This window comes from Crocodylus porosus, unplaced genomic scaffold, assembly GCF_001723895.1.
Source record: "Crocodylus porosus isolate Cpor-Errol unplaced genomic scaffold, CroPor_comp1, whole genome shotgun sequence".
Taxonomy (NCBI): Eukaryota; Metazoa; Chordata; order Crocodylia; family Crocodylidae; genus Crocodylus; species Crocodylus porosus.
The window spans coordinates 12,647,051-12,665,767 of NW_017728915.1; the positions used below are offsets into that span (position 1 = coordinate 12,647,051).

Sequence of the window (18,717 nt, forward strand, 5' to 3'; positions counted from 1 at the left end):
AGACTTGCTCGACGCAGGGTTGCCACAAACCTTCAATTTGTAAAAAATGCAACATCTGCGAAGCGCAATAAAGCGAAGCGCAATAAAACGAGGTATACATGTATTTCCTTATATAAAAAGGCCTAATACAAATGTTCATGAAGACTGAATTAAGATTGGACAGAAGGCTAGATGTGTATCTAGCTGGGGTAATGTGGGCCCAGCACTCTTTCCTGCTTATGCAGGGGGTCGGACTCGATGATCTATTGAGGTCCCTTCCGACCCTAGCATCTATGAATCTATGAACCTTAATTGTGATATTTTCTAACTTTTGAGTGGTTTTCAACGTTAAAGCTGCATTGTTGGTTGTAGCCATTTTGGTCTAAAGACATAGCATAGTTTTACGTCCATGTATGTATCATATGTGTGTGTGTGTGTGTGTGACACAATGCAAGTGTTTAAGTAGCACACGCTCTCCACTGCCCTCCCCCATTGGACATAGAAGCCTTATGACAGTGGTCTCATTGAATCAGAGTAAATAATGTGATTTCAGGGATCCATTTCCAGCCAAAATTGAAAGGCAGTTTATGGGGGCACTACCAACTAGGAGATAATTAAATGAATCTGGACCTGTCTAGGCTCAAGAACCTGAAAATATGCTGATGGGCCAATCAAAAGCCAAAGAAGGGACCTCTGTGGAAACAGCAAAGACAAGTTACGGTTACAAGCAAGGCTCTTTTAATGTCTTGCTTGCTTAACGTCACATAAGAAAAGTGTAGCTAAAGACATTCATCAACTTGGTGTCACTCTGAGTATGATAATTACTGGAATATACCTCTGTGCAGAGGCCAGTTGTGTTCAGACATAAGCCTCCAACAAATTTTCTTACTTGCAAACCTTCTGGTAATTGACTGCTACTCCGATACATTTACTGGAGTCCAATACATTTATTACAGGAGTAGATGTATTTCTAAGTAGTAATTAATTTCCCTAGTCAGGGCTTCCATCTCAATCCTGTGTTGATTCCACCCTGTAGTCATCAGTACTTTGCCTCACCTGAACCTCACTGAATCTGCAATTAGAGGTGCTGAAACTAGAATTTTTAATCCACACAAGCATTCACAGATATTTTTTCCCCAGATTTCCATCACATAAGACTAAATACAGTCTTTGACAACAAATACAGTTTTCTTAAAATAAGTTTGTTCACCTGAAGATAGCTGGTTCTGATATTTTAAATGGTTTATATAAGCAGAGGTTGAGTGATCTTTTTTCCTTGCTCTTCCTAATATGGTTATTGTTGCATTCTGTCTTGACCATGTGATGTGGACATGTTAATATTGTGACGTGATTACCTACAGTGATTAATCATCTGATTTTTGTGTTCAGACACTAAATAAAGAATGTACTACAGCTAATAATGTAACCAGTTAAATTAAGCAAAGGTTCATGCATGAGTAGCTGCTCATCTATTCATCGCATTTAACATAGATTTAGAAATGTTACCTCCCATCTGAATGAGAGAGAGAGAGAGAGAGAAAAGTTATTTTAATAGGTGCAATTGCATTATATTTCATTACATGTCTGGTACTATAAAATTCTTTGATCTGTAACATCGTGAACTAAACTAGAAATTACTCATCATGGCTAAGCCAAGCAATGAAATAGTTGACATACAAATTTCTGGTTACCTTTCACTTTATTTAAAATGATTTAAGGAGAATGATAAAAGATGTTAAGTCTTAGAAAGATTAGTTTATGGATCATTAGCTTTCTCCTTTCTCAACTGTTTCTGTTCATCAAGAAACAAAACAAATGTGCAAAGAGGTATACGAGATCAAAGAAGTACCAAGAAATTTTTAAGTATAATACCAATCCCTTTGGTATGAGTTTGCATTTAGAATTAGTAGAAAAATAGGTTTCCATACCTCAAAACATGGTTAACTTAAAGAATATATTATGTAGAAAAAATAGATGGAACTATTACTGTTAAATGATTAAAAATCACTCTGTCTCCAAGATAAATATCCCACAGTCATTCAAACATGGTAAATAAAACTTTTGATTTTTTTAAAATTGTTGTTCTAATTATTCTGTAAATTTAAACTTCATGCCACACTGTTTAAGCTATTTAGGATCATGCAATTTCTTTTTTGCATGTTGCAAATCAGACAGTTCATGGTTTTTTCTTAGATCTGTTGATCATAAAAGAAATCTAACAGATTGTGCAGTACTTAGCTGTACCACTTGCTTCTTTTTCTTTTCTTCATATGTGTGATGTATAATTAATCATAGATTACTTCATTTTGTTTCATTTCATTTACAACATTTATGAGCTTCACTTTGTCGGTATGAAATGCTTGTCCCCTTCTTTCCTTTCGAAAGTGGCGTAATTAGTGTTAGCATCTTTTTTAACAGGCTACATAAAGTTTAGTGGCTGGATTAAATCAAGTCATTAACATAATGTGCTATACAATTTGCCCCTATCTCTTTTCGTTCCCAGTACATCAAAGTGCCACAGAGTGCCAGTGTAATTGGGCCTTGCTAGCTTGTCAGGTTCAGTCAGGCTGATGGCTGCTGCTTTTACTAAAAAGCTTCCAGGCATGATAATTAATAGAGAAAAAAAGTCTAGGAAATGTAAAACTTTGGACAGTTCTCTATGAATATTTCATACATTTGAATAATCAGAAGTTAACATTATCAATTTGATGTATAATACATTGATTAAAAGCCTTGTTTCAGGTCCTCAAAATAGACATCAAAACTAGGAATTTGCATTTGCTTTGGCATAGTCTAAAAAAAATTAATGATTGCCTTTTTCTCTTCTATCCCTCCACCATTCACCCCCACCTCTGCACTTTGTCATCTTGAGTAATAATATAGCTTTCAATTATCATAATAAAATTTACTTTGTCAGCTTCCAAGTTGTCTTAGAATATACCCACTAGGCAATTAATAGCAACAGCAATTTATTCACTGGTGGTCCCATTTTCCTTTAGGTATGTTTACATCTTTCTCCTTCATTACAGATTCTGTAAGTGCATTTTGCTTGCACTAATAGCAGTTTAGTGAAAACTGCCATCAGTTTCTGTAAATTAAGATCTCATGATCTAATTCATTTGAACTTTAAACATCCTTAAATAACATGAATGAGCATTGTTATTTGGTTGTAGCTGTGATGTACCATAAAACAAGCTGTGACTTGTTCAAAATCCATATTGCACATAGTTATTTGTGCATATTTAAAAACAATAAACCCTTTTCCATTTTTATGTTTCTTTTATGTAGCCATTGAATGCGCATCAAAGGGAGAAATTACCTCCCATTTTAAAACCATGCCTGCCTTTATATCCCCTTCATCCAATCTTTTCCTGCAGTATAGCACATGTAGGTAACAACAGGTATTACTGCTTAAGCACTGGCTAGAGTGAGGTTGCTTGATACTAAGAATTTTGAAAAAATGACTACATAGGTGCCTAAAATAGATTTAAGGGCCACGTCCACACAAGAATGGATGTTTGCTTCCCCAGGGACAAGAAGCATCAGCACACCTTGTGTCACTGCTGCTTGTCCTCAGGGAACACCTGGGCCACATGCCTGCTGGTGCATAGCAGGTTACCCTGGGTGGAATAGAGGAGGCTGGGGCCAGCACTGGGCTGGCCCCAGCAGCCTTACCTGGGGTTCTGGGAGCCTCCTGGAGCTGCAGCAGCAGCAATCATGCCACTTGGAACCTGGTTGGCAGCTAGAGCATGGCTCTGACTAGCCAAGCTCCAGTTTTGGGCAGTGTGCGCTGGCTCTGCATGTGCTGCTCTACTTTTTCTTTGTGTGGGTTATGGAGAACTGCTGAATGTGCAGCATGTGGCACTACAGACATGTCTGCAGCACCATATACAGCATGGCCAAATTCATCTGTACATGGCCAAGGAGTCGAACTTCAAGTATCCATTTTTAAAGTTGTAAGTGAACTACATATTGTGGGACAGGTGGTTCTATTATTCAAATAGGTTGCCTGTTGTATGTACAAATTTTTAAAGTCTTTGCCTTCTTCCATTCTTTACTTTTCTCTCTTTTCCCCATTCTCTCTTCTTTAATTCATTATCGCCATCCCCTATTATTCCCTCAGTCTTGCCTGGCTTTAGCCTTAGCTAGTTTGGTCCTAAAAAGGAGTGAAGATGAGCAACAAAAATGATAAAGGGAACAGAAAAAAATATATATACAAAGTGTACGAGGAAAGGTTTCAGAGACAAGGTACCTTTAGTCTGGAGAAAAGGAGATTAAGGTTGAATAGAGCTCTTTTCAAATAGCTGAAAGGCTGACACAAGGAAGATGGAGAAATACCGTTCTTCCTTGCCACAGAGTGCAGACTATGAAACACTGGCTTGAAGCTTCAGCAAAGTAGCATGAGATTAAATGTCTGAAACAATTCTGAAATGTAAAAACAGGACAATGGAACAAGCTACATTGGGAACTTTTGGAATCTTCTTCATTGGAGATTTCCAAGAAGAGGGTGGTTAGGCATTAACTGGAGATGGTTTAGGCTTGTTTGTTTATAGATGGTTTCTTTATTCAGAATATTGACCTATTTATCTTCAAGGCCCCCTCTGACCCTGTGATTCTGTTGCAGTTTTTTCTGAAGAGTTTTGTATCATCCAGCAGAAATCAAAATGATTTTTGCTTAAACAATTCTATAGGATGTCTTAGACCTATGTAAGGATTTTATATTTTTAATATTTTTTTACAGATTTTTTATAGAAGTGTCTAAAATAGCAAGTCCCATTGTGTATCATCTAGAAGTAGTACTTAAGTGCTTAATAAATTCATAAGTAGAAGCATGTTACATGTATGAGCAATTTGTATGCCATAGACTAGTGATTCTAAACCAGGACACCATGTACTGCAGGTTGCCTTGAGATCCTTTCAAGGGTACTGTGCAATGCCACGTTAGGTATGCAAACATGATTCACAAAGATAAACCCAGAGATTTCAAATAGAAATCCATAGCTGTGGCCTTTCTGAGTTTTTTTTCTGAGCTCATCTACATGAGACATTAAATGTGCAGTAGACTAATTCTACTGAGCATCAGCACGTCACAGCAAAAGCCATGCTAATGCACTAATGTGCGTAAGAATTGGTCTTCTGCAGTTTAGCATCACTAAAAAGGCATGCGCTGGCACTACTGCACCGTAACACCAGGTACCGTGGTTTGAGTTAATGTGCCGTAACTAGGGTGCATTAATACATGTGCAGACACACCCTCTGAGTTATATGTCTTGTATCAACCTCAACACTGTGCATCATGTGTCTGCTCATTTTACAGTGCTTTTTGAAAGTTATATAATGTCCAGTGTTACATATGCCCATGCCCTTACTTTCTTACATCTGTCCAGGCTCTTCTCTAGTGAAATAAGAAAAAATTTTTGTCAACGATTAGGACTCAGAATACACCAAGAGCCATTTGTGACCACAGCAAGATAGCATTTACATTTCACTTCACATGCAGGAGCTAAACTCTTATTAACTGAAAATATGTTAGTAAGGAATTCCTTTTGCATTTTTCCCCTCCATATTTATGCTTTTTTCTAAATAAACTAATTGGCAAAAATTGAAATTTAAAAATGAAAAACATTTTTAAGCAAAGCTAAAAGGTTCACATACACAATTTTTCACATCATTCCAGTGTGTCATTTTTTGATTTCTTTCTTTTTATTATAAGATTGAGCTACTTCATATTTGAGAGACCCAGTTTCTGGCATTCTGACTACATAAACTGCATGTTTTACTTCAGGAGTGTACATAGATATCACTTCTGGCTAAATATAACAGTTTGAATGCATTTAGGTTCCAGCCCCCCTGCCAACAAGTGTTCCCAAAATCTTTCTGTTGGTGAGGAACTGTAGTAGTAGTGATTAAAAAGAATGTATTTTTTTCCATATATATAATTCAAGGGGACCCATGTGGCAGAAAACAAAAAGAAAGGCCACTAAACCCTGATCACCCACATTTTTCCCATAGGGCACTATAATTTCCATAAGCAGATAGGTAGTTAGCTGTATTAGCCTTGAGTCGGGCGGAAGGCAAGATAGAGTAGCACTTTATAGACTAACCAATTTAGAGATGCATAAGCTTTCCACTTATTTCATCAGATGCTTCCTTATTTGACAAGGTAAGCTCTTGGTTATGAAAAGTTATGATTCCATGGCAAAGTTGTGATGATATGGTAGGCATGCTGGTCCAGGAAAAATTCAAGAAGTAAGGATTTTAATGGGTGATTATCATTGATTAGACCAAATCTGTAGCTAGAAGTGATGTAAACAAGAGTTTGTGTGTGAAGTACCTTTCTTCCATGTCCCTGAGAAAAGCTATCATCAGCTATGGAATGGCAAATGGAATAATACCTGCACAAAACTCCAGTATAAATAAAACAGGATATAAGAAACCTTACAAATGGCTAATAGACAAGATAAAAGCAGTAGAAAGGATAACTTCATAAATGGAGAGCAAGACTATTCAAGAAGGTTGCTATCTCCTGTGGAGTGAAAAGAGAATAAAAAAGTTACCTGGGGATCAGGTAACTTTTAACAAGCCACAAAATAAATGTCTGTGTTAAGGCCCTAGTTCTTAGGGTAAGAACTAGAGTTAGCATGTGATAATTGAAAGGAATAGTCAGTATTAAGGTTAGCACATGCTAGTGATCAGTAGTACATTATGAGTCAATACCCTCTCTAATGCACACTGATTAAACATGACGCTAGAGGGATGGTGAACAGGGGTGTGGCTAGGAACTGCACAGTTGTCCTGCCTACTCCCCTTACTAACTCTACCTGCAGTAGAGGCAGAGAGAAGGGCTCCCCATGCCACTTGGATGGCCCCTCTACCCCCAGAATACCACCCCACTGCCCTGATCAGCTGGAGAGCAGCAACAGCAGGGAAGGAGGTTCTCCTTCTTTATGTGCTCCAGACTCCTTGCAGGTTGTACCACCCCCATATGCCCAGATCCAGCCCCTGCTAGACTTCATGGCTCCACAGCTGCTCCTTGTCACCACTCCCCCCGCATCTGGTTCCCCCTTCAGTTTTGTGGCCTAGCAGGGACTGGATCCAGGTACACAGGGTCAGCATGGACTTCATGAAGCCTGGGAGAAGGCAGGGAGGGGGGAAAGCCCCTCCCCCCACACTACTACTGCTACTTTGGAACAGATGGGCAGCACGTGAATGGGGAGGGAAAGTAGGGATGAAGGGAAAAGAGAGGGGGGCAAGAGTGGAGGGGGAAAGGAAAAAGGGGTAATTGTGTGGGGGGGCTACTGGGCTGCTGTGGGACAGGAGCAGGTGGGCCTGGAAGGACAGTAATCTGGGAAGCAGTGTGGGGGTGGGGATCAGGATGGAAGTTGGGCCGATTGGATGGACAGCAGCCCAGCAGCTCCCTTCTTACCCACTCCTCATTTCTGTCTGCCACCTTCCCTCTTCCCCCCACTCCTCTCCATCCTTCCTTCCTCCCTCTGGCCCCCTGCCCTCCTTCACCTCTTTCCCCCACCTTCCATACTCACTTGCTGCCTGGCTGTCCCTGGCTATCAATCCAGGGTGGTAGAGTCCTGGAAAATAGCTAGTCCTCATGGAATTTGGTGTTTTTATCTCAGTTGAACAGCTAGAAGTTAACTCAAGCTAGGTAGTACAACTTGGAGAGAATCCTTGCCCAAAGTGGCATAGCTTTAAGATGCCTAGGGGGTACTTAGCATTTGTGAGTGATCCATTGTGTGCAATTGTTCAAATTTAAGTGTTCTTAATATGGTATAATTGTAATGATTCATTTCATCCTTAGTGTCCACTAAGTTAATGATTTTGTTCCCAGGCCCATCTTCTGAAGGTGTTTTGTAAATGTCACTTGAGCACTAGGACTATGAGATCAGAAAAGGAGTTGGGTTTTTTTGTTGGTTTGTTTCTGTAAGAAATCTAACTGTACTCCAGTTTCTCTGTCCTTTATCTTTTTTCTGTGATCATTCATTCTGGCAGGTAGTTTTTTGTCTAGCTTCACCAACATTGTTTTCATAAAGACATTTGGTGATGCAACGGAATTGGATATACCACATTCTGGGATAAAAGTATCAGCTCCATGGTCTCATTGTTGGGGGTGTTGATTGTTGTGGCAATAGAAATATATTGCCGAGTTTTGCATTTTTTGTTAAGGCAGCGCTGGTTCCTATTTGGTGCCTGTGATCAGTGGAGAGTTTGCCTCTGATGATGTCGGGACCTTCTTTTTCTGTCATATATTTCCTTTCCCCCTGTATGCATCATTTAATGTGGCAGCACCACACAACTACTTTATAGTTGCAGGCCAAAGTGGTTTGCGCTAGGACAAACATGGAGAATGGGGAAGCCTAAGGCTGCCTGCTTCCTTTCTCTGCACAGCACGGAGCCCCCATACTGAGGCACCTTATGCCCCCAGGCACAGGAGATTCATGTGCCTCAGTGCAGGGGCTCCGCAGTGGACTCTCCCCTCTGAGGCATGCAGAGATGGGGGAACAGCCAGTCCAAGGCTTCCAAAGTACATGGAGTGGGGGTGCAGACAGCCCAAGGCTGCTTGCTCCCCAGTCTCCACATATGGCTTCCCAGCTGGCTCTGGTATACAGTGCCTCAGTGCAGGAGGCTGCCTGCTGACTAGCCCCCATGCTGTGGCACCCTGTGCCCTAGCCAGCTCGCTGCAGCACATGGAACAGCAGGACAATGTCCCCCACTGCAAAGTGCACAGGCAGGGGTGTGCGCTGTGGCACAAAGTAGTGATACAAATTTGTGCTGCTACTATTTGTTCTGCTGCAAATGCACACCCCCTGCTCACGTGGATGTGACCTATGATTTAGTCTTGTTTCTTATTTCTTGTTCAGTTTTGCTGCTTATAGTATGAGAGATACTTTGAGCAACACTGTGAAAAAATGTATTATGCTTTTCCAGAAAATAAACCAGTGGGAGTTCTTTTGTTTTTGTTTGTTGGTTTGGTTTGGTTTGGTTTTTTACAGAGTGAATTTCGTTTTTTTATCATTTTAAAGATTTTTTTTTTAAATGTGAATTTGTGTGCACTTACCTGTATATACATTGATATGTGAAAGTGTTCTTGTACTAGAAACAGTCTCTTATCATTATAAATATTAATTCAGTCTGTGTTTTGAAAACTAAAAGAGCAGTTATGAGAACATCAAGGTCTATAAAGGCACCAAGAAATTTTGTAGAATGGAAAAGCATCACATGGAAGATATGTTACTGATAGGTAGAATCCACAGACAATAGGATATTGAAGACAGTTGTTGGAGTTATGAAATGCTGAGGAGCTTGGTTTTCTGGAATCTAAAATCTTGGTGGGAAGAGTATCTGGTATTATGGTTCAGCAAAAATGTGGTTAGTTTGTTTTATTTTTTCAGTTTTCAGTGCTGAATTTACTATGTGGCTTCTTCAGTCAGTAAACATGAGCAGTAGTGAATGGTAACCTGTGGAACAAGTAGGTAGTACATACTTGGGTACATCTATACGTGCGCTTTACTGCAGAGTTGACTACTTAGCAGCAGAGTAAATTGTCAGTCTACACATGCACTGGTATTAGGGTGCAGTAAATTAATTAACTCTGCCATAAGACAGTACTTTGTTATGGTGGAGTCATTTACTGCACTGCAATACATGTGTGGAGTGACCAGAACACCAGCACTTTGAGCCCATGCTGGCAGCAGGCTCAGGGAGTTAGCCACAGGGCTCCGCAGTTTTGGCACTCTTGTGCTCCAGCCAGCCCAACCACTGCCTGATGTTGCCACCTAGATCCCAGGGCTGACCCTGCAAGCCTGCTGCCAGCCTGGGGTTGCTCCGCCCTGGCTCAAAGTGCTGCTGTCCCAGGCACACGTGTAGATGATGCCCGTAAGAGAAGTGTACTCCCATGCAAACTGCTCCAGATTTTATCATGTTGCATTAATTGCACATGTAGATACACCCAGTGATTACTATATAGCAGTGTGTGATTTATCTGATTCATTTCATGACCTAAGAGATGGATTGCAGTAATGAAAACAGAAAATTCTTCTAGAGTAAAATATGAGCATTGTTGAAAGTTGCTAAAGATAGGATTCAAATATTTTTAAATGGAAAAAATCAGTTTGGATTTTTCAGTAACAATTTACTAGTGAATTCAACAGCATGTTTAAGTGCAATAGGAGAACATCAGTGAATTTTATCCAAGTGATCATTTATATATCATCATCATATGTGAAACATAAGTACAGTGATAAATTAAATCTCTGTTCTGGGCCTTTCAACAAATCATCATTAATGTATTTTAGCAGTCTCTGCTCACCTTGTACACCCAAGTAATGTTATAAAAGAGATGGAAATCAAAGACATGAATTTGTTGGGAGAGTTGCAACATTCATTTATGCTAACAATGTTAACTTTATTGTGCACAAAAAGAGCAATTGAAAGGGAAAGATGTACTGGCTATACTTCCCAGATGGGTGCATATTTATAGATCTCAGACTAGAGTGAAGAAATAAAGGAACTAACAAATTTTGAACAAAAACAATTTGTTTTGCCAGACATCACTGCAAGACTGTTGGTTTAAAAAAAAAAAAAAAAAAGAGAAAGGACCCAGAATTGGCCAGATGTATCCAAATGAAAGAACTTGTTCTTGCTTCAAAACTGTTAGCAAGATTTTGGCCCTACTGCACTTGGTGGAAGGCACCCATTGATTTCAGTGAGCTCAAGACAATACCCTGGGCCTGATAAGAAAATTGCAGAATGCTGTGTACAAGTTGATAAAGATGTTGAACTTGTAGAAAAATAGGCAAAGAGATTGTCCCGGGGGACAGTCACCAGGGGACAGAAAATCCTCCCTGTGGTGGAACTGGGGCCAGGGGTAACCCGCTTCTACAAGAAAAGCCCTGAAATCAGGGCTCACTTACCAATTCAGGTGTGCTTATTTCTGGCTGGAATAAAAGCCAGCACTGCAAGAAATGGAGAGAGCAGAGGAGGCAGCCGAGGGGAAAGGATCTCTCCACACCAACCGCAAGCAGCGCTGGCATGCAACGGTGGATCTGACTCCAGGGCAAACTGAGGAGGTCTTCAGCAAGGGCAAAGACCTGGAGTGGTGTCGAGGGACAAGCCAAGTTTCAGGCACTACGTCTGTGATGGAGGAATGGCTGGTAGCTTAACCCCTCAGCCTCCTTTTTTTTTCCCCCCTTAAAAAGTGCCTCTGTTCTTTTTTTGCTTGTTTGTTTTTTCCTATCCTTTTTTTTTCCTTTTGGCTGGGGCACAGGCAATGCTTCAAGGACAGGAGCAGCCCCAGGCTCATGGTAAGCAGCCAGCTGGCTGCCGATGAGACATCAGGAGATCTGGGTACCCAGCTACCCCTGGAGTCCAGCAACGAGGCGAAGCCAATCAGAATCCAGGTGGCGTGAAGAACAGGGAGCGACAAGACTAGAGGGCAAGCCGCACCCAGATCAAGTGACTCATCCTGGAGGCTGGCATATGGATGGGGTGTAGGGGAGGCGGAACCCCATGAATATCCATCAAGAGTTGTGACCAATCTAAGGGAGTCATCAACAGGGGAACCCACCACTGAGGGTCCAATCAGAGTTGTAGCAGGCAAGTTTTGGGGCTTTCCCCAAGGTGATCGAGGACCCCTCCAGAGGCCACATGAGCTCACACAGTGCCTGACACCAGGCGCAAAGTGCCAAGGTGGCACGTGAACATATATTCAAAACTAGGTGGGCACAAAGTGGTGCGTTGGCCGGGAATCGGCAGAGGGACTCGGCAGACAAACCGTACATCAACATGCAGCCAGCGACCATGGCCCCTTCAGACTTACAAACCCTGACACAGATCCTGGATGTCCAACAACAGATGATGAATCAGCAGCAGGACTGGTTGCGCTACAGCCTGGCTGCATTTAACATGCTAAAGATGACCCAGGAAGATGATCCAGAGACCTATATCAAGGCCTTTGAATGTCACACAATGACTGGGCTCAACAAAGGGTATTGGGCCAGCCAGCTGGGCGCACTCATTGTGGGCGAGGTCCAGGTGGCTTATCAAGTGGGTGAAAGCAGCTATTTTGCATAGGCTCAAGATTAACCCAGAGCACTATGGAAAGTGCTGTCTGTCTGGGCCCTGTCTGGGCTAAAACAGGGCCAGATGAAAGATGGCCTAGGATCCTGCTACAGCTGCTTCAGGATCTCTTGAATAAATGGGTAAGCCCTGCAGTGTATGATTGGGATGCTTTAGCAGATCAAATACTGATCAAGGACCCCTGCAGAGGTCACATGAGCTCACACAGTGCCCAACACCAGACGCACGTGCCAAGGCAGCACATGAATGGGAATTCGAAACCAGGCAAGCGCAGAGATCAAAGCTAACAAACTTTACATTATAAAGATGAGAAAAAGATGTAATCAATTTAACTTCCAATTTATGGTTGGTCCACATGTTGTTTATACTTTCTAAAGCACATTATCTTAGTTAAGAAAGTTTTTCAGTTTCTCCTTAGACTTCCTGCTGTCAGATGCTTAGTTCATGTCAGTTGGCACGTACCAGTTGTCACCAAGTCAGGGTTTGAATTGCATGTTTTGGGATTTTATTTTTCCCTTTGAAATAAGAAACTTGAGATTCATTTTTCAGTTGTACTTACAGGAGTTCCTCAGGATTCTTTAAGATTTTAGCATTTCTACCCAATTTACTGCCAAAAGAGGATTTTCAGCAAAACTGCACATATTTCACACAGTAAGGGTTAACAATGCAGGATAATCTGTACATTGCTACATTTTTTTGATTTAAGGGTGGCAAAAATACTCTTGTACACAATTAGAAGCAGTATGTAGTTGAAACATTTACAATGAAACTAATGCATGTCAAAATCCTGAAATAATACATGATGTATTATAAGTTTAATAAGTCTGTCAGTAGCTCTACTTGTTCTCTCATTACTAAGCCAAACCATATAAAGCATAAAACAGTTTCTTAAGATTTGCTTGCAATACAGTTTTATTTCTATCAAAGCAAAATGACTTGCGATAGTGGGGAGGAGCAAGTGGCCATGATAAAATACATTTTTCACTTCAATCATATCTAATAAGTGGTATATTAAGAATAAAAAATTTGCTTGGGAAAACAACAAAGTATATAAAAACTAGTTCTGCATCATAGCGGCATTAAGTATATAATTAAAAACATAATTCATATTTATTTTTGAGCATGTCTACATAGTACATGTTTTATGGTAGTAGTAAATGACATATATGCCATTTTAGTTTTAAATATAAACTCTTTAAGAAACAGCTTATGTTTTCTTTAAGATTACACTATATTGCCTAATTCATATGAATAAAATTGTACCTCTAAATATTCTTGAATTTTGAAGTCTTATTTTTTTCCAATTTTGTAATAAAATAGTGCATAGTTGTGTCTATAAAATGGAAAAATGCTTGATATTCTCTGTTCTCTCTTCAGAGAAAAGAAAAAATCTCTTTAATGATGATCTTCTAGTATGTTATTGCAAATGATAAATATGTCAAACAAAACATTAAGTTATGTGAAAGGACTAGATAATACAATATATTGTATTTAGACGAGTCAAACTACTCTACTCTGTGTACAAACTAGTTTGACATAACAGCTCAGTACTTTGGGAGAAAAACACAACTCAGTATAGCACTTTTAAATCCATCTGCTAATATATCTGTATAATGCAAGAAAAAGAGTTGTTTCTGAAGTAAAATTAGACAATGGAGCCAATTTCATTTTTTATGCATGTGAATTTAGAGTGCTTGAGGTTATTAGTTGAAACTGAGTAACCTTTCCAGGCTTTCATCTCTTTCTTTTCAAATTTGAATATGAAAAGCATATTCAAGTCAAAGACCATCACTTTAATGACATTTGGCAGTCATTTGATTTATTGGGTTTTAGAAAAAAAAATTCCTTTAAATATTTCATCATACTATGCTAATCCTAGTAATATTGCCAGCTGAAGCCATGTACCTGTATTAGCAGAGACAGAATGGTGTGGAATTTTCTCTGTCATCCTAGTAAAATTTCCATGAATCTACTGAATAATAAAACAACCTTATTGAAATATTCAGATTTGGGTTTTTAGTTAAAGTGTCTAGGATACATAATAAAAGAAAATGTCTTTTGAAAGGAGGGGGTAAAATTACTTCATCAAATATTGAAGGGGCTTGACAGCAATGAAAATTGTTCTTTATGAAGGATATTTTTACAATAGGATACTCATGCCTTTTCAGTTTGATTAATTATATAATAAGCTTTGAAATAAGCAATTGCCATGATATATTTGTATATTATTTACAGTTCTGACACTGAACTCTAGAAAGCTGATCTAAATCTGCTGGAGTTGGGGTGTGTTTTAATTTTATAATTACTATGTTAGGTATTCTGAAATTACAACCAGAAATCTTCAAACACCGTATATGGGAAGTGATCGTTAATGCAGATGGAACTTTAAAAAGGAGAAAGAAAAGTAGGGATGGGGGGTTGGTTAAGAAGAGCTTGACAGTTATGAACTATAAGGAGTGCTGTTTGCTCTTTGAAGAACAAAATTTCATCCTTTGAATATTTGTCTATACAGTCTAATTTTGAAATCACAGTGGTTTTGCTTTCTTTGAAATCACTCAGTTTTCAAGTGTAGGTGTTTGTGACCTTTGACACTTCTTCCTAAATTGGTACAATGGTTTATCATATTAAAAACTAACACATTTCTAAAATTGAAACTACTACTTTAGTTCCAGTTATAAAACAGAAAACACATCAGAATTAATCATGGACAAAATAGTCTATGAAGAAAAATAAAGTGTGATGAAGACCAATTTTGATTTACTAATCATAGTATTAAAAATTTACATTTTAAACATGTAATTTCACTAGACTGTTTGAGTTAAATGTGTTATGTAATAGGGCTGTGCGATGCTTTGGTCCCTGATTCGATTCAGTGTAAATTTTGCCCAATTCGGTGGCTGAATTTCCAAATCCAAACTGAATCGGAGGACCCTTTATTCTCTCTGAATCGAATTGGAACCTTCTGAATCGATTCAGAAAGATTCAGAGATACGGACACAGAGACAGCTTTAAATGTTTTTTCTACATATGGAGTGCCACACAGAAGCACGCGGGGCTTCCCAGCACACTTGGCAGCAGACCCGGATGTGGACCAAAAGCACTTCTGGTCCACTTCTGGGTTTGCCAGCAAGCATGTGAAAGGCTCCCCCTGCACTCCTGTAAGACGCTCCATGCACCCCAGCATTGCAGCAATCACGAGCCGTGCCTGCTACCTCAAGGTATGTAGAAAACCTTTTAAAGCTGTGTCTGTGTCTGAATCGCTGATTCTCTGAATCACCGTTGAATCCTTAGATTTGGATTCGGTTGAATCAAATCAGGGACAGTGATTCAAATCAATGAATCAAATCACTGTCCCTGATTCGGGCCAAATCCAAATCAAATAGGGCCCACTTCGCACAACCCTAATACGTTCTGAGTTGCACGCATAAGTTCTGAGTTACATGTTATTATGTCAGGTAGTCCTGTGTTTTTATATCAACTCTATTCTAATAGCAACATAGGTTGAAGTGTGGCTGGGTGTAGGGAAAATAATTTGAAAGACTTTTGCTTAATAGTAATTTTAAGAATTTTAAAGTTATCTACTAAATAGCAATATACATATACAGCACTTCCTTAGGTAGCTAAAAATAAGGGGAAATGATATTTATGACTCAGAAACCATTTATCTGTAAAGATAACATAATCTTCTATGGAGGTATTTTCAACCTCAAATGTAAATCAGTAGTCTGTGGCAATGACACCATTAACTATAAACCCTGGGGCACTAGAACCTCATTGTATCTATGTCACAATCAATGAATCATGTTTTACCACACACAATACCCTAGTGATTTGTGATTTATGTATTTGGGGGTTTTTCAAGTTGACTTTACAAGAAAAATATGTGTTTACGTCTGTGGTTTGCTTTTTTTTAAAAACAAAACAGCCATCTGCAAAGATTCGGATTGAGGTTGTATCCCTCAGTCTTGCTGATTCCCGAGTTTCAATGGATGAGACAATACAACGGCTGTTCGTAGAATGGAGATTCTACAGTTTCCCAGCAGAAGAGACTCCAGTGTCACTTCCAAAACCAAGAAGTGGACAGTGGATTCACTACAATTACAGCAGTGGTAAGTATAACGTATTTCTGAACAGCCTTATATCTTCTATTATTTTCAGTTCTATAGAAATGTTTAATAAATTCTGCTTCTGTCATTACTCCTATTGTAGTATAGTTGGTACATCTGCTGGTTCTAAAAATTATTTTAGAAAATAATACAAATACCATATAAATAGAAGCTATAACAATATATACCATTTGAGGATGTGATTTATAACGTATAAACCAGCCTCATTTGCTGAAAAGAGAAATATCTATTGAATACAGAAGATGAAATTATTTCTTTAAGTACACCCTTTATTTTTAATTTTTAAAAGGAAGAATGTTCTGGTGGCGCCAACGAGCCAATGCATGTCTTGGCACTTGATGACACTGCAAACGCTAAAAAACACCCAGGAAGTCATTATTCCATAGAACCCAGTCCACACAGAACTCAAACATTCAAACATAGTTCTAGTAATAGATCACATTACTAGATTTGCATATTACTTTAGAATATTTGGCACTGTTTAAAGCAAAATCTTTTTTTAATGAAACAGGAAGTTATCCAGCTATGATTACTGTTGCAATGCTATCTATTTACTTCACTATATTTATTCTATATGTTCCAATGTACCTTTGTCTCATAAACTTCTATTTGAAAGTATTTTGTGTTAATGTTGAACTTAATTTATTATAGGAATACCCATATTACTGCTATAGTAAAGATGGTTAATGTACTAATTAGATCATTTTCTCAATTATGTCATACTACAATAAGCTTGAGACTGACATAAACGGTGATTTTTTTTTCCCCTTTTAATATATAAAAGAGAGAATTGTATGTGACTTTAGTAGGGTGAGGATTCCACCCGTGCATTTTAGTGAAGATGGTAATCTGGTAAAAAAACAAAAAAAAGGATTTGATATTTAAAAAAAATCATCATCAGGTGCTGGACAGTTATTAAGTTCTACTGACAATCAGTATTATTTTAACAGTATTAGCAGCACATTTTTTTGTGAATCTCTGAACATTGGGTGTATTTCCTTCAAATCATAGCTTCTGCAATAATGCAAACACACATTACTGAAAAGAGAAATATCTATTGAATGTAGAAAACTACATTATTTCTTTAAACACATTCTTTGTTTATCATTTTAAAAGGAAGAATATTGTAGTGAAGCCAACAAGTCAATGCATGTAATGATAAATGATGATACTTCAAAACACCCAAGAAATTCAACTTTCTTTTAAACATTTTAATAAAGTAAGTTTCATGATTGCTAAACCCCAAAGGACCAAAGCAAGAACACAAATGCAAACATGAATCAATAATTTTTTCACATTACATTATTTTAGGCAATGTCATGACTTCCAGGGATTTTATCTGTGATTTTAATCTCAGTATGGCAATACCACATAATTTGTTTTAACTTTTGCTTGTTAAAAATTGGCCACATACGAACAACTTCCATTTTCTGTTTGCTGTTGAAAGTATAACTATTCTTAGCACTTGAATAGCCCAGAAAAGTCTCTTTGAAAGTGTTGTTAGTTTCAACTACTAGAGTGTTCTAATTTGCAGCACATTCAATATGGTTGCCTTGTTCTTTTTAGTATTTTACTTTGATAACTGGTCATCTAATTTCCACTTAATATTAGCTTTGCATATAAGAGAAAAGTCCTAATGAATTTGCTGTTTGATAATGTCAGTGAGAAAGCCAGTAATCTAATAGTAATGAATTCGCTCTGTGTGTGTTTACTATAGCTTTACTCCATTTCTTGTTCATGCCTAATTAGATTTGAGTATGTAGAATAGTTGAGGTTAATTGAATATTTTCTTTAATAAAATTGAGATTTACAGGGGGAGAAAGAAATGTACTTTGAGCTTAGAGAGAAACTAATAGTCTTCTACATTTTGTGTGGAAAAATCATGCTAAATCCACAAGTAATTTAAGAAATCATTAATTCTGGTAAATAAAATCTTTTTTTATGTATTTATAACTTAACCAGTGTGACTTTTAAGAAATGTGAGAAGCAAGGATTTCAGGGGTAGTATCTTGTATTGGACAAACTGCATGTTTGGGATAAAAGTACACAAGCTTTTGAGTGCAAGAAAAAAAATCCTTAGCTCTCGCATTAGTTTCTTGATCATCACCACTACGTCACTGTAACACTGTTTTAAGAAATACATGTAACTTATACCAGGGGTGGGCAGTTATCTGAGCTGGAGGGCCACTTAATGAGTTTTGGTGAGCTGTTCAGTGTCACATGCATATTCTCTCTCTCTCTCCCCCCACTCCCCTCCACAGCTGGACTGACACTGGCACCACAGCTGGACTGGGAGCATGAGACCACCAAGGGCTGTAGCATCTTATCTCACTGACATAGAAGCTAAACTGTTCTCAATGGTTGTTTGTACACATGACAGGGGTTTCATTCTCCCTAAATTGAAGCAGTAGGTTTTTACTTTGTGGGTGTTTAAGTGTCAATTTAAAAACAGACTGTTTCAATTTAGGGACTTCTGTCACACCACAGTGATGGCCCCCATCAGCTCATCTGCCTCGCCCGC

The 18,717-nt window shown here is 38.6% G+C and overlaps 1 protein-coding gene across 1 annotated transcript in view; it reads left to right on the forward strand.

The window, feature by feature from the left end:
* Positions 1-18,717, forward strand: part of RPGRIP1L (RPGRIP1 like) — a 138,651-nt gene that overhangs the window by 94,893 nt on the left and 25,041 nt on the right. Inside the window, exon 22 of the mRNA XM_019535713.1 lies at positions 15,995-16,178. Coding sequence (XP_019391258.1) covers positions 15,995-16,178 — 184 coding nt within the window. The remainder of the gene's footprint in view (positions 1-15,994; positions 16,179-18,717) is intronic.